This window comes from Dermacentor andersoni, chromosome 5, assembly GCF_023375885.2.
Source record: "Dermacentor andersoni chromosome 5, qqDerAnde1_hic_scaffold, whole genome shotgun sequence".
In the NCBI taxonomy this organism is placed as follows: domain Eukaryota; kingdom Metazoa; phylum Arthropoda; class Arachnida; order Ixodida; family Ixodidae; genus Dermacentor; species Dermacentor andersoni.
Window position 1 is genome coordinate 185062267 of NC_092818.1, and position 17628 is coordinate 185079894.

At 41.9% G+C, this 17628-nt stretch overlaps 1 protein-coding gene across 4 annotated transcripts in view; it reads right to left on the reverse strand.

Annotated features, from left to right (window-relative positions):
* The window catches only part of LOC140218635 (uncharacterized), a 505865-nt gene that overhangs the window by 370257 nt on the left and 117980 nt on the right, over positions 1-17628 (reverse strand). For all 4 annotated transcript variants that reach the window (XR_011894853.1, XM_072288473.1, XM_072288474.1 and 1 more), the window contains one exon: positions 15594-15665. Coding sequence is in view for 3 of the 4 variants with exons in the window: in XM_072288473.1 (XP_072144574.1) it covers positions 15594-15665 (72 nt within the window). In the remaining variant the exon portion in view is untranslated. The remainder of the gene's footprint in view (positions 1-15593; positions 15666-17628) is intronic.

Genomic DNA, 17628 nt, shown 5'->3' on the forward strand with positions numbered 1-17628 from the left:
GACCTTTCGGCCCAAGTACAAGTACCAGCCTAAGCTTTACGGCTGAACTTACCCAAAACGACTACCCTACTCTCCAGTTACCACTTCTTGCTTTTTGTGCTTTGTTCTCGCATGCTCTGAGTTTCCACTGTAACTGCCGAACACAATGCGCGAATTCTATATTGGTCGATGAGAGTTTTCGCACAAGGAGTAACTCCTTTCGCTGCTCTATTGACGGAAATGGTACATTGATTTTTTTCCGGTTCAGCAACCACTTTGCGAAGAGCGGATGGTGTTTAGTGAATAACTAGGAACAATTGTGTATAGAGTTCACATCATACTTCCGCCTTCGCTTCCAGTCTCGAGAAAGCATATATTTACTTTTTCCCCAGTTTCTCTACTACCCCTATGCTAGCTGCCCGTATTCATGTGCTCTAAGTTGACCTTTTTTTTCTGCGTGGATAGCGTGACGTAAACGCTTTTGCCCTCCACAGCTATGCAATGAGCTGCTTCACTTCGTCAAAGTGAATGAGTCCTGTTCGACCGTTTGGACATATCCGCATGCCAAACAAGTGCTTTTGCCTCCTTTATTTTTATGTCTATCTGACTGCAAGGTTTGACAGGTTTGAACTATTTTCTCGCCCCCAAACGTTTATCCCAGGTTTGAATAGGACGACCTTCAAATACATTGTTGAAAGTGACTTCACCCATAGCAACAGGTATTCCAAAGGACAACAAAATTTCCAGTATGCCACGCACATGCGCACTCAGAACATCCGAAATTTTCTCTTAAGTATACACATAGCTGATCAAACGGAACACGGTACAAAGAATGGTTCTTTTAGTTGTGCACTTCTCACGAGAATGTCACTAGAGAAGTTTTTAACAGCCTTTCCAATCGTCTAGTACACAAAAACCACCGCCCCTTCAAATAAAGCTGCGACTTTGAGGACTTACGATAGCAATTGCGCATGTCTCTCCTGCACGTGGTGTCGCTGTCGTACACGTTCTTAATCACCATTCGTCGCTTTAAAGGGTCCTTGAAACAGTTTGGAGAATTTCTGTAGACGCGTAGGGTACAGCTGTTGTAAAACATTCCTACCACAACTTAAGTGAGGCGCCGCATATTAACAGAGCTACGTATGATTACAAGTTACCCTCCTTTCTAGCCATGCTGTTTCTCCTCAATTCGTTCGCCGAGCGATCGGACCTAAGATTTGCCGTCACTGGCTCTGCGTCGTGATGCGACGTCGTGTCGTCTACTTCCGGTTTCTTGCAGCCAGCGCGCGAAGCGTCTCCAACCTCTCCGCTAGTCGCCAGAAGCAGCGTGCGTTGCGGCTGTTCTGTCGTAGCGCCGAGCTTGTCTGGTATTCCAGTACACGCAGTAGAGCTCCGCGCTTTGACGCATGGGCGAAAACTAAACTAAAGCCCCTCCGCACTACTGCCTCTGTGATGAAGGGGCTCCACGTAAACTTAAAGGCGTTGCGCGGAGCGCCTAAATGTGTCACTTATTGATTAGGAGGACCTACACGAGCAACTCAGTACGCTTGTGCAAAGCCATATAAATTGTTTCAGGATCCCTTTAAGCTATCTGGCAAACTTGTACTAGCAAGGCGCAGACAATAAAGGCCTATAGTAAAGCCTGCGTGTGTGCTGTGGTATGGTAATTTGATCCAATTAGCAAGAACTCGGCCAGTGAGGGCTCTTGCTTGAGAGGTCTGAGTTTATATCATTAGTCCATTGTGAGCCGTTCATTTTTTATGTTTCTACTGGATTGTACATATTACGCACCAATAACTTAAGAAAATGACACCAGCTAATGCAAACACCAAGAATAACTTGCTGTAGGAAGAAAATCTTGCATTATTGCACACCTCGGAGTTCAAAATTACACAGAAGAGGTTTCTGACAACATTTCTATGTGGCTTTCACAGTTGCATTTGGTCTCATCAAAAAATATTTTGTGGAAAAATCTGTCAGAAATTACGTAATTACCTACAATTATTAAACTTTCCAACTTATTCTCAGTCTTTTCTTGGCATTTGTGGTGTGCATTTTATTGCGAACTCAAATGCATTTGTATCCTATGTCAAGTTCATTTTGTTTGGTGTCTTTAAGCTGCATTTGGCGTAGATTGGAAGCTTTACTAAATAAACATCGTTGGATTCTCGCTTAGAAAGAAATACTTAAAACTGCATTTTATGCGGAACTGTGTTTAAATAATTCCGGTGTTGAAATGTCGAAACGAGCAAACTAAAGTAAATGAAGAGGAAGAAACACTGAGGAGAAAAGGCAGCCTTTACGCAATAGTAGAGAACAATTCGTAAATAAACATCTAGAATAATCATCATGCACTTTAGAGAGCGACAAGCGCAATTTCCTTTTATGGTTTTCCGATCACCGGATACCCGGAAATACCATGATTTATGCCACAACATCGAAAGCATGCCGGGTAATCTGCGAGGAATAGAGCGGGTGTTAGGACGTCAGTGGGCCCTTCTGAAGCCTATCTCACTGTGCCGGTTTTCACGCCAAGCGAATTATCAGATAAGAGTTCTGTGCTGGTAGTAACTTCCTTTATTGCTTCCTGTATAGCTTGTCATGACGGGCGTAATATGGCGAATTCTGTAACCGGTGCCTACACCCTGCGCACGTGGAGTGATTAATGACATGGACCGCACTTCACGTTGTAAGGATAGCGAGTGCGCGGAGAGATTAGGATGCCAGCTCTGCACCATCATTCGTGGTTCAAGGAATTGCCAAGCATCGCCTTCGTCAGCGTAAGCTTGCGACAAAGGAGTGCCTTTAGGTCTTAGGACTGTACTTCTAGAGCACCGCTCCTTTCAGTACGTTGGAGGTACAATCAATAAGAGTGGCACATGCACGAACATTGACTGCTGACTGCAAACGCTGATTTACTTATTTTTTCTTCATTCTATTTTTAATCTTGCTTCATTTCCTGATTTATTTTCTTATGACATGATGAAATCGGCATGCACACCATGTGACCTGTGGAACTTTATACTTGATCTTCTGGGTATTATTGAAGGTGCTACCGTTGCTTGTTCAAAGAAATCTTGGGACAGCTTTGATCGCAGCTACAGTACTCAGCATACAGTACATAGTGCACATTTACTGGCGGACTCATGCCTTTTACATAGAAATTGTGTTCGATGGTATGATGGTTACGTCTAGCCACACATAAAAGCGGCGTTTGCCCGAAATTCTCAACCATCCTAGTCTTATGCCACTTCTGCACCGACACGCTTGCAAGTGTGTAAGGAAAGGGTTAGCCCGTAGATGTCAATATGCTCACCAAATTATTATTCTCCGTTCCGTCGGTTTTCTTTGTTTTAGGCTGCCGCCAGAAGTAAGGACGTAGTTACCCAAATATCAGCAGCTTAAGAAGCGCTGCTGTTTACTCTTCATGGGTGCTAAATATCTTGATTTCAGTGTAATGGTCTGAAAACTATGTGTTTAGGCTTCGATCTTGAGGGCAGTTTCACCATATCAATTTATGATCGGGTGCATAGAAGGAGTAAATAAATAGTCATCTTCTTAAATCTCACGTGCATGGGACAATAAAATCTAGACAATGTATTTTCATGCGAAGAGCTTTCAGCATTATTTATATTTTGAACAGGAAAGCTTGTAGGGCGCATCAGCAGCAGGCGCAAATAGCACGCCCTGTTCTGCCTTTTATTTTTCTGTCATTTAAATATCATGCGCATTTCATTGCCTAGGTATGCAGAAAATACTTTAGACCGAATTGTTCGAAACGCACGAACACAGAAGAAAATACGAGTGTAGCAGGCCACACAGAGGGCTAATAAAACTGACGTCTGTCACCTTTCTAATTTCCTTTACAAATTCACACAGCTCTTTAGTGCTACAAAATGCATAATAACGTACGAACACGTAAAAGCACTTGTATTATTCAGGGCAAAGTCATGCGGATGACATGTCGCGTATACGAGGGCACCAAAAGCACCTCCCATTGCTTGCAAAGTGTTGCGTCCTTTCCATTTTGACTTCAGCTCTACCACCTCTTGCAGATGCACAGTAGTGGGATTAAGAATATTATGCCCCAGGTTTACGTACAGGAACGCAAGAGGCCCCATATAACAAATAAAAAAATGGCAAATCCTCATCGTGACAGGGGTTCTGCCGACATGCGCCATTCGGAAGGAAGCCGGGCTCCTCTCTCACGTTTCTTCCGAAACACGCTGCGCCATCTGGTGGTGCTGCCAATAAATCCGCAAGTGATCTCTGAGGCAATAAGTGTGGTGCTAGTGCACGCAAATGCTGAGAATTGTTCTCTCGGTTCCCGCACACAATAACACATACACAATGACCCAAGCTAAATTAAAATTAAATTATGGGGTTTAACGTGCCAAAACTACTTTCTGATTATGAGGCACGCCGTAGTGGAGGACTCCGGAAATTTCGACCACCTGGGGATCTTTAACGTGCACGTAAATATAAGTACACGGGTGTTTTCGCATTTCGCCCCCATCGAAATGCGGCCGCCGTGGCCGGGATTCGATCCCGCGACCTCGTGCTCAGCAGCCCAACACACAATGACCCAAGTTGGTGAGAGCTTCATTGCAGAGCGGCACGAACCCAGTGCATCTATGGTGCAGCCTGCCAAAGCATCGTGTTGCTGTGCTTGATAAACCCACGTGACGTTGCTTCGATTCCATCCAGCATCAGAAAAAGAATTGACTGGCCATCCCCGCCTTGCGGAAGTGGATGTCCAGCGAAGATGTTGTAAACCACCATCCCAACTACTGAGGCGGGAATTCAATGCATTCTTGCTTTAGAGTAATGGAAGCAATGGTAATTTAAAGCAATGATAGTACTTTTCACAGCACGCCGCCGCTGGCCCTATTGCCGTTTCTTTTTGCCACTACTCGTATTTACACTGCTTTTCGGGGGTCCTAACTATGTGTTGCGTACCCATAGCGGAAACAACAATGAAATCAGTTGCTAGACTGGTTCTTTTACATACGAAAGGCTAGAGACGTAGCTCCCCACTTCGCACACTGCCGTCGCCACAGCCACTTAAGCAACAGTAATCTTTACCGAGAAACGTATGCGGGAGCAGTACGTGCTTTGTTTTGTTATCAGGAACGCCTTATGAATTATCTAGTTAGAATACTAGTTTTTTTTTTGCGCTTGTTCTTTATTGAAACAAATGTCTTTCTTTATGTAGTATGCGTGATTCCAAAGAATGTATGCACTTTTCGCTTCACTCTGATCAATGGTGGAAGCCTCTGCCTTACGGGGAGTACGAGCCACTGCTTCTGCCCTGCACTGCCGCTGGGATCGGCCCACATTTGTGCTAACGCAGGCGGACACAAAAAATGCCGACCACCGAGAGGCGGCGACCAATTTTCATTAAACCTAGCTTGATTAAATGTCTGCCAAATATTGCGCCGTCGTTCAAGAGACTCTTGACGGAGCTACCAGTTAGCATATTAATATTGTACTCGCAAACTGCTGCTGGTATTTTATACATGACACATCGATACTGTAATATTCATATAAACATTGTACTCGCTAATTGATGCTGCACTTACACAACTTGTTTTGTAATGGGCCCTCAACTAGCCATGCTGGCGATAGATCCACATGCTATCAAGTGAATTTGCATATCTTTCTGGGGGAAAAATTGACGGTCGCTTTTGCATACATTAAAGAGGAAGATGGCGAAAGCCTGCGTGCTCACAAGACATTCATTACATTACTTGACATTTTCATTCGAAAGCGTTGTTACTTCCTATTACTTGTTTTATCTAACCGAAGGTCATGGGTTCGATTGCTTTAATCAACTATACCTCAATTAACTGTACCTTAACTACGCCCTATTTAAGACCAAGGATTGTGGGTTCGACCTCCATCAATGGTCATGGGCCGGAGTGCCTTAATTAACCCTGTCTTAATTAGCTTCGCTCTAATTCACACCAACTTTCATGGTTTCACTCCCACTGGAGGTCGTGGGTTCGGGTACCATAATCAACTCCCCTTAATTAACTGCGGCTAATTAACTAATAAATGTTGCCGTAATTTACGCCAAAAGTCGTGGGGTTCAGCTCCTAGCTACCAAAGGTCAAGGGGTTTGACCCCTAATTTTGCTGCCATAACGCCGGATGGTCAAATTTACGACCCATGAGCCATCTAATGTTTTTGTCTTAAAACCTTCTTTATCTTTAATTCGCTGCTGCTACAGGCCCTTTCTTAAAAGCGACGGGGAGACGGACGGACGGACAGGTTTCCCCGTTGGGTAGGTGCAGAAACGCTTATGCATTTAAAAATTTGATGCTTCATATTAAGACAATGTCTACATACGGTTGCGTTGGAAGAAAAATTATCGCTTTCCAAGCCAAAGGAAACGTTGGCATAGCGGACAAGATCCAACATGCACAAAAACCAGCATTTCGCATCCATTCTAGATTCGACATTCATAATGGATTGTGAGGACGTTGGCCTGGATCGTATGTTTCAATTCTCGCGGCTGGTAGCGCTCTAGAGTCACTGCCTACTTCCTGGACGAGACAAAGGAAGCACCCGGAAGCGGGACTCCATAAATCAGGTTCAGGGAGTGGGCGATATCCGTTTCCATGATATATCTCTGCTGTGTCCTAACTGGACAAGACGCAGACCACAGGCGCGGTCAGCGCGGCTTCTTATCTTTTGCTTTGGCCAAAGTCTTCCCACATTCTGTTATATTGTTGAGCGGATGTAACCTTTGTAGCACGCGTTTCTTATTGTCCATAGCAGGTCCCTACCGAGAAGAAGAGGAATACGAATGCTCAATGAGGAAAACTAAAGGCTTCAGAGGTCAGTGCACTTATTTGCTTCAAAGGGTTTCGCCTACATAAAAAAAAATGAGTTGCTCACACGCGCTGCACTGCTTACATGTGCAGCATAATAGCCAAACAAAATGTACCCGAAAGTTAATAAGGCAAACCCATATGGTGCAACTGGATGGAGACTGCATCTAAGAAAATGAACATCTGTGTAATGGGCAGTCGAGAAATCGCACTCGTGATGTGTCATACAGTGTCTTGAAGGGGTGGCAAAAATACTGTCGCGAAAAGAAAAGCGCTACATATTTTATTCCTCATCCTGAGCCTGAGAATATTCTTCTGAAGATTCTTGCTTCATAGCCTGCGAAATATTCTGAGAAACAAATGGCTGTCAAAGCGGCATATCGTGGCCAAGAAACACAGACTATAGACGCATACACTTGCGTATAACTGAAATTCGAAAGCTGTCGACGTCCGCGGCTTCATGCTGACTTCGCGACGGACGTGCTGTTCGAAGGGGTTTTGCTAAACCGCACCCTTAATCTGGTCTTTGGCACAACACGAGGTCATTATCACCCTCGTGGCGAATAAAAGCGCAGCTGGTACTTGATATTTCCCGCTCTCGCTTTCAGTTCCTTTTCTATTTCGCTCCAACATAATGAAGATCTCAATGCAACCATTCTGTTTTGCGTGACTGAGTTGCGCTCGGGGGAAATTTCTGGGAGCACAAGAAAAATTTCCAGAACATGTTTACTGAACTAAGCGGCCATCTTAGTAGCACTGATGTTTCACAAATGACCACCCCGCAATGGTGACTGCAGGTTAATGGTGGCGGCGGGTTAATATTTTCCGATTTTGAGGACGACGAAGGTGGGCACATGGTCTCGGTGAATGACCTTCGCGGCATATGTGAGAGACCTAAATATGAGGAAACTCCTGCTGCAGCTGTTGGAGCACCAATACCAATAATACCAACATTGTACCAATAATAATACAACATTTAGAGATATGTAGGTATACCGAGATAAAAAAATACACCCCAGCTTAAAGGTCTTAAAGATAGCACATTTGTTTACATGCAGCCAATTGAGCCCATGAAGCTTTAATAAGCAAATATATGTTTATGAAATAGTAGTATTTCTACTGGAGCACTCATTTCTCATGAGGATGTTCCGCTACTAATAACTTTAACCTTGCTAGTCTATTAATAGCGCACATTTCAGCTAAGCAAAAGTGAGAAGTGATATAAAATCAGCATGTTTCTGCAATTCGCTGGCATATCCCCTGGGCTTGTAGATTATATTACTCATTAAGCAAATCAGGAAACTTATTGGCTGATTGATTAGATAATCCATTCTACTAAACTCGTCCTACAGGTCAAAGTAGATATCATCAGAAGATCATACTAAGATAGACAGACTGCGTTAGGGTTGTATGTGTTAGAGGAGTGTGAAGGCGGTTGAAAGGACAAAGCCAATCATTAGGTCTGCGACGTGCTGTGTTCCCGGTTGACTTTTTTATCGCGTACCTGTGGCCACACCGTCACGTGCTGCATGCCATACGAACGATCGCCAAAGCTATGGTCCCAACTAATGATATCAGTGCAGCGTCTTTCGCTTTGTAACTCTTGTAACCTCTACACAATTTTCCACGCCAAGAATAACTTCGCAAAATCCAGTAAGGGTGGTCGACAAGAACCTGGCCTCAATATGAAAGTTGTTTTTTCGCCCATCGATACGTGTAAGCGCTACTGCACCATACCCCCAAACTATTTCACTGAAGGACCTTTTGTGTTGTTTGCTTCAAGAGACGTGTTTTCCAAGCATTGTGGGTGTAAACCAGGCACAAAAGTGGGCGATGTTTAGATAAAGTTAAATGTTGAACTTCATGGCTGGCCTGCAGATGGCCTCGCCCAACAGCAGGTCGGCTGTGTGTATTTGACATACTTTTGCTGTGCTTCACTCTTTAGAAAATTTCATAAGTAGCTACAGTGTTGCCATTTTGTGATTTTGTGGCAGATTTAGAGACTTCCTTGTCTGTTTAGCAACAACTTTTCTCATTCAGGGACCAGCAATTTTCTTTAGCGACTAGACAGAACAATTGGTGACATTGAACGACATCAAAGTTAGTAAAGTTGCTACGAAAATAGCCTTCGACTTTATTAATGTGATAGCGTTAAGGGTCCCGCGTCGTAGAAAACCCGGTGCGGGAGACCGACGCCCGACATACCGGCAAAAAGTATTTCTCGCTAAATTTTGGCCCACGCATACGCCACTACTCTTCTACCATCAAAGTTGCTCATACCTTGTCTTTCATTCTTTAGAAAGTTATTCCTCGCAATTTTGAGAAAGGCAGGCCGCGAACAAATGTGATGGGAAAAAAGCACCGACAGTGCATACCTTATGTTAGCTCTTCTCAAACTGAAATATTAATAGTGCGTAATAATAACAGGAAATCGACCCACGCAAAAGGCCGCGTTTCTACCAGAAAGCTTGTCTTCGTGCATATATCGTTCGCAGTCAGCGTTTGCTGGTAAACGCTATGGTTACATAAGTTGCACTTGCCGAAAAGCATGAAAATCAGTCGGGGGTTCTTGAAGGCTATCGCGTTCCACTCTTAAAGGCGAAGTTTAATCGCCCCCCAAGCTTTATTCAAAAGTTACACATGAGCAGTCGAAATTGGCAATATAACGCGGCTCGAAACGTAGGGTGTAAGAAGCTCAAAACTATGATGAATCAGTGTTTTCCTTTGCAGAATTCACGGTGTGCTCACAAAAATTTTTTTTACAAAAGCGATATGAATGGGGCGTCTAAGCGCTCAAGTTTCCGTACTTATTTTCCCTAAATAGATTCGAGTGTTGGACCTTTATAAACATTTAATTTTGAGATTTAGAACGCAGTAGGTGAATAAAAGGATATATCGACTCTACGAAGGAGCGTTGACACATATGAGCCACTGGGCTCGTTCACGCGAGCATGAACACATTGCTTTTTTACAACATGGGTTTTGCTCAAATTCGTACTGTGGAAACTTTTCATGTACACCTAGGAGAGGAAGCGTTACCTGCACAAAGGTAACGCACTTGCTGTCGTCGTGCTAAGGTGCTACGTTTTGTGCCCGGCAGGATTTCGCTATCCTTTCAGGAGCACCGAAATATAGAGAATTTTCGTAGGTAATGCGAAACCACGTGGATCCGCCTGCTAGAAAAATCAGAATGCTTGTGTTCTTTTGAATCGTGCTGTATTTGGAAGGTCACAATCTGAGGTTAAACGCCAAATTTAAACTAATATCTTTCATTGTTATGCAAGTACAATAGCGAGTAAAAGCGCATTAAAAACTGCTGGTAAATTTACTATTTCTCCCTCGCTCACACGAACCCTAAGAAAATGTTTCACGTTTAGATAAATACATTACACCATGCTAGAGTATATCATACTGTCCCAAAACACCTACGTTACCTTAAATTTACTTCGCTGCTATAGCGAAAGTTTTATCGACATTGCAGAAAAATTGAGCAGATATAAATAAAAATTTTGATCGCACTTTAGTGGCACGTCTGAATAAATTATGGTAACACCTAACAGCACGATTCACCTTCGTACGTCATTGCCAATAAGAGCCTCCACAGGCACGTATTTTTTTTTATCGCAGGTAGAAAAGGGTTTGGCGTTTGGATTGCTGTTACGGTAGTCCTCAAATGCATAAAGGCCAAACCGAACTGCAGAATGTGGCAGCATTAAGTATCAGTGGCCGATGTTCGAGGCATCAAACGTTATTTATAGTGATTATATATGATCTGAGACTCTTGCAACGACGGGAGTTGTACAGAACAAAGCGAGGAGGAGGTGTTCCAATACGGATACATAACAAAAACTGATTTGGTAAAAGAAGCTGCGTGTACGTTTGACAAAAGGCACAGGAATAGCAATTTTCAAAACTGAGTCGAGTACGAATCGATTATTTTGTAATAGTTTTCCAATAGTAAAACAACTTCTAAGTAGCGTTCGAGTTGCGCAACATATTGCTTGAGACATTGATAAGTTTCAACCGAAAACCGAAGATCTGAACGCTATGCGCTGAAACAAGCTGCTCTACAGATGTAACTATAGTATTTAATTTGCTGTTCCTCACCGCATTTTAAATAAAAGTTAGGCATTCAAATTAAATTGGATGTTTAGCGACATGGCAGCTTCACGGGCGTAATGAGAGTGTCAGATTACCGCTGAGAGCATGGTTAACAGGAACCTCTGCGATAGACTGCGAAGGCAAACCAAGCACCTAACCATATGATAATATCATGTGGGTGGTACATAAACATAGGTACCCCAAGCGCATTAAGCGGAACCACCACCCCGAGATCTATATACTGTGGACACAGTGGCATGAAAGCTTTAGCCATGCGTTACATTCGGATAGCTCAAAAACAGAAAATAAAAAATGAACCCTTCCTTATATTTTCTTTCTGCGAGTGCCTCCTCGTCGGTGCTGAATTTCCGGAAACTATAAAATAAATACTACGTCATTTTCCCTATTTATTCCTATTTATTCCCTATTTTATTACCTATTTTATTCGAGCACCGATTCGACTAGGAATGTATTCGTTTTCTCATTAAAAGTTTTCAAATATTCGCGTACTTGTATTTGAAACAAGTGCAAGTTAGATAATATTGCGTGCTAGTAGACAAGAAGAGAAGTACAGAAGTCCAAGAGACATTAAGTGCACACGTATAGGGATGTACGCAAGGAACCGCGACGAAGTACGCGGTTCGCAAGCAATATCGAGCAAATATCGAAAGAAGCGCTACTGGAATTTTGCTCTCTCGCCGATGCTGCAAGTGGCAGGTATTTCTTCATTTCTTTGCCGTGTACACGACTCTGCAGGGTAGTTTACCTTTTACCCATTTAAAAATGTTTTAGAAAGTAACAGCGCTAAACAGACAACTACTTAGGCAAAGAAGAACACGACACGGGAGCTCAAAACGCCTCAAAACTTTTATTCTGTTGCTTCTGATAACTGGTACTGTGTGTGGTTATGAATCAGTCATATAGGCCACCAATATAAAATAAAATAAAACAACTAGCAAATACATATTTTATCAGTTCGTTTTAGTACTTTGTGGTTCTACCGTGCTGCTCTTTGATAATTAATTTGAAATTTATTTACGACATAAGTACACTATTGTGCATAAGCAGAGGGGATGGCAGGATAAAAGTGGCATAATGGCAATTTGACTCCTCCCACCTCCGCGTGAACAACAGATAGCAACATGGCAACACTTTAATTGTACATACTTATGGCAAGATAAAAAAAAGTACATACAGCACGAGCAGAAATGTGACAACTTTGAAACGGTAAAGAAATACTTTTGAAGTTACACCCAAAAAGTTAACATTCACAAAGACAGTAATGTATTTTTGGATATTCATGACATATGTTTTCATCACTTAGTTTGTATTTGTTAAGTGTTGAGGGGAAGACAGTATACGAGAGTACTTTAAGGCCGTAATTAGTGCGTAGGCGTGGGTGGAACTTCCCTGTGTTCAGTGTATCGATTTAGGCTAAAAGCTGGAGTCTGTCGCAAGTTTGCAAGGTTTCTGATATGGGTAATGCCCTTAATTGTGTCACATTTATGAGAACATATAACTTGATAGGCGTAAAGGTGGTGTACTCGTCATATTTTAAACTTCCGGAATGTATCATGCGTATATGAATTGTAGGACAAGTCTGAAACACCTAAGCCCCCCCCCCCCCCCCATCCTCATATACGCTACTATACTCAAAATATAGAACTCTTGCCATTTATATAAGTAAATTACGTTGACGCTGTGCGGTATACTGAGCAAGCGCTGGTCTAATGCATTCATTATTTGTGTGGGCAGTTATTAGAAGCACCCTTTCTTTTTGCGCGTATCAGTACAAAAGCAGTGTCTTGACACGCTAATAGTTCTGTGCAATTACGGCCGCATCTTTACTTATTTATTCAACTGCGTCGGGTAGCTGCTGCGTGGCTTTTGATATTTTGAACGGAATGATACATGCAATCCTGCTATAAGTAAAATGTCTACATGCCTCTGCATATTTGTTACTGCCAATTAGCCTTAGCCGGCATAGCAGCATGTGTATTGTTTTCTTGCGGACGTTTTATGTGCAAATGCGCTCTTGGAGTGAGTGTACGACTGCGCCGCAAAGTTGGCGCACTAACAGGCTTTGGAGTGTCAGGAGCTGTGTCGAAACTCGACGTGGAGCTAATATTTATTTATTTATTTATTTATTTATTTATTTATTTATTCCGCGTCACAAACCAAACGTGATTCGGTTGTTGATTTGACCTTACGTAAAATAAAAAAAACAAAGAGAAGTGTGAGGAGTTGCCCAGCTTTACAATAACAAAAGAGCCATAACTGGATGAAATTACTGAATCAACCAAGAAAAAACAACCATTGCGAAGTGTACCACACTATCACCACATAACCGAAGGCGTATAAGCAGTTGGGGAAGGATTTATACTGATTATCAAAGAAATTATTTTTTTTTAAATGAGCACGTGTGCATTTTAGACAGCGAAACATGCGGGCCAGGAAACAATATGCACGAAAGGTTTTTAACTGCATCGGTCAACGTTCATAAAACAATATAAATAGAGTAGAAAGACAAGGAAGTTTAACAGAACAAAAGTTATTTCTGTGTATTTCGGCGCTGCGGGGAAGAACAATTGTTTTGCACATTGCCTCTGTTTTATTTGCTCTGGAGCAATTAGTTTCTCGAACGGCTTTCTACGAACTGATGCTGGGCGCCGAGTCTCCCACAACGTTATGTTGGGCCCGTCGAGCTGGGCAGTGTCATTTCTCATAGCAAAAAAACAAAAGAAACCCTTCTGTTAAAAATATTTTAGTGGTGCACTGATGTATGAAAAATACATGGCTTTAAAACATACGATGCAACATCTCGAGATATTTCTGCTAGGATCGTGTGATACCAGAGACAGGCTTGAATGAGCAGTGGCCATACACTCTATGTATGAGGGTGGGAAGCTGCTAGCGTGGAATGATGTATGGTGCTGTGGACGTACTTGTTACGCCACTATGGGTGCTCTAAGCAGTACTCTAGAGACACGACCTCATACTCGAGAAGGTACAGTCTCTCCAGGGCGAGTGTAATGCACAGTAGTAGAATGCGGCAGCGGCTAAACCCGCGGCCAACGGCCAGGAGAGAGCAGAGCGATGCCAGTGCCTTTATACGCGTTTATAAGGCTTTTGTACCATTGCAACCCAGTAACAGGAACTGCTTTCAAGCGTACGTGTGGAAATACGCTGCGCTTCGTATTTCCCCTCTCGTCATCACATTCCCCAATCCCATTATGTCCACGTGAGCCGAGACGCCGTTCCCCCTTTTCTATTATTGAAAGAATCCTGGCCACAGAGACGCACGCGCTGCTGGTGAGACGTTGGTCTCTCTCTACAAGCGTCTAGCAGAATATGTGCAGTTTGTTGCTTGCTCCTGTATTGTCGCCATTGCGCTCTTTCTCTCACTCGTCCTGTGTCTTTACCCACCCTGGCGCTCTCATGAGGGGAGAACCAATTGTAGATCTCAGAATGCGTTGTCTAGCGCTAGGCTCATAGAAATATAGCGCACGGTCTGTCACTTGACTATATTCTTTGTCTTTATATATATATATATATATATATATATATATATATATATAGAGAGAGAGAGAGAGAGAGAGAGAGGTGTAAAGAAGGGAAGTAACAGCGGCTACAATTATTGATGCCTCCTGTAGCTCAATGCCAAGGTTACACAAAAGCTAAATAGAAATGACAGTTTTCATTTATTGATGAACTTAAAATGTACAAACCGATATTTGTGAGAGCTCTTTTCTGCCTTCTTACGCCCTTATTTTCTAGCAGTTCTTCTTTCTCTCTATTTTTTAGAGCAGGATGCGTTGCGTTAACATTTTCACTAAGTTCTCAAAAAGTGGAGTTCTGGGAAGACACCCAGCTCAATGATGGGCTGTTATTTACAGGGGAACATGAGCTGTGTTGTCACGTGTACGCACGTCTCTTTTGTGATGCGATAACGTCAAGAACGAGGCCCACGCAAGTTCAAGTGTTGTGTACTGCTCATATGAAAAATGAAACTAGCAAGAAAGATTTTACGTTTGTGTCGATAAAAGGAAAATGAAGAGCACACCTTTCTGCCAAAACTGCAGATTTTAGCGTTATCTCGCCTAGTACTTTGTGGCTCCCTAGGAGATCTGCAAAGCATTTGCATTATTGTGTCTACAATCGCGATGAAAGTAGTCTTAACCATCGCAAAGGCAATAATGAAAACTGTTTCTTCTTTTTTGTTTTTTGCTAAGAAAAGAAAGTGCTGAAGTGACCTCTGTGAAACCATATCGCAATGCCTAAATTTTATTCCCCATAATAGCCAAGATGTGTTTATACTGTTCCTTCAGAATTTTCTCGCACTCCATCATGTGCGAAATTTTCATAGAGGTCTGCGTGCCCGTCTAAGGCGAAGCTATGTCTAACGTGCAGTGGATGTTATTGCTTTTTTTTTTGCGAAGTGGGTATCAGGCCGAATTTCCAATTTAATGCCTTTCTATTCCTAATCTTATTTGTCCATATAGTACAATAGAGTATGCAATAAAGTTAACCCTTTGACTTTGTTCAAAAACTCTGTTCTGCAACTATTTGCATTGCTAATACTAAAGCTGCCAAGTAAATTAAAGTTGGTCATAAAGCTGTAATGCGTTGCTGCTATCATTTGTTCTGTCGTTTGCCATTTAAAGTATCTTGTCTTACCTGGAGCTCTGGCCCTGAGCAAGTACGGTGATGGGAGGCGATTTCACTGGCCTCAAACGAGAGATGGCTGATCTGAAAAGTGAATTTCGTAAAAAGATAAGAGAACTAAGGAAGAGCTTGGGATTTGTCAGCAATTAATATGAAGGCCTAAAGAGAGAATGTGAGAACACAGAAGAAGAAAATGCAGATCTCAAGCTCTACGAAAGCAAGCCCATAAAACATTTCAAAAAGTGGCTCAGGACGAGTACTTCAATAATAAATAAATAGAAATTAAGAAACTTCCCTAGACAAAAAATGCAATACTCGTAAGTACCAGTTTGCATACGCATGAGGCAAACATATTTTTAAACTTACTGACCTGTTTCTGTTCGCCCAGTTATTTATAACAGTTTCGAAAAAAAATAATTGGTAAAAGAGACACCTTGTTCTATGAAAAGCACTCTCTTATGTCACCACAACAGCTCGGCTTTACCCTGAATATGTGCACAGAACTCGCTTTCCTAAAGCGGAAACAAATAATATTACAAGGTATTTAGGCAAAGAGTAATAATTCTAGGCGTTTTGCGGACTTCTCCAAGGCCAAGGCATTCAATTGAACAAGTAATCGAACCTTGTTTGCTAAATTTAAATATTAGTTTCATGGTCTACCTCTTTGTCTTCTACAATAACACTGAAATAATTGAAAACAGGCAGTAGCAATCACAAATCACTATTCCTCTCTATAAGTTATTGCTGCAGGGCTCTCCCTAGGAAGCATATGAGGGCCTATATTATTTAACGCACACAGACACACACACACACTCACACTCACACACACACACACATATATATATATATATATATATATATATATATATATATATATATATATATATATATATATATATATATATGAAATTCTAAAGTTTGTATTAATTAGAAATTAATGCCACGCAGCAACATCAGTTTTATTCACACGTTTTTAAAATACAGTGAACCATTCACTTGATTTCTATCTCGGCAGTGAAAAACATTTGTCTCGTGAGTGAGCTTACAACAGCAGGAGTAATCTTCACCGAACACCTAAGCTGTGCCAGCCTATCACGAGCATGTGGGTGGGCTTTCTAGGCTTCGTCATGTTCGGTCGGAAAAGATTAAAGTGTTGCTTAATAGCATTCTCTTTGCACCTCACAAGAATTAATGTGCTATTATGTGGGGAACTACGTGATATAGGAACATTCAGAAGATGTGTACTCTGCAGAAAAGGGCACTGCGTCATATAGCGAATGTAGTACACGATGCGCATACAAAGGAACTATTTTTAAAATATCGCATACTTCCTTTATACCTAATACATGACTAATATACTATTAAAATACAAGAATAGTGTTGAGTGAAACGAAACAATCTTTATTTCATTATGTACATTAGCACAACCCTCCGACATACCTTATACACTCAGAAAAAGAAGCACTCGGCTGAATCAAGAGCATGCCATGGAAGAAAGAGGCTAAAATCGCGCGTAGATACTCTTTTCAGGTGACCTGGAAAATGGCAATATAAATAACTTAATTCGCGAGAAATGGAAGACTGATTGACTAAACCGCTGGTGCTCTTAAACACATATGGACCGTTCGTTGATTTGTAGCTGTGTATAGATAATTACTTTGAATTGAAAAACTTATGCTGTCCCTTTTTTTACCTTTCTTTGTACACATTCACTGCCATTGCTTCTGTTATAAGACTTAAGAGTAACTTCAGGGTACTGTATGCTACATAATGTGGTTTGCGTTTTTCGAAGGCTACTGTCCTGTGGGCTGCTGTTGATGACAATCTACGGGCTATAACAGAACAGGGTTCTACACCTTTTTGAGTATTCTATAAGATGTCATTTGCGTTGTTTTTAAATATTTTATACGTAACCATATGAAATGTTTAAATATCATCTTTTCTTATTCATTCTAATGTATTTTTCGAAGTCACTTACTGCCAAATAATGGGGCAAGCACTCTGTGAAGCTTCAGTTTTGCATGAGTTTGTGTTTGTCCTAGCATTA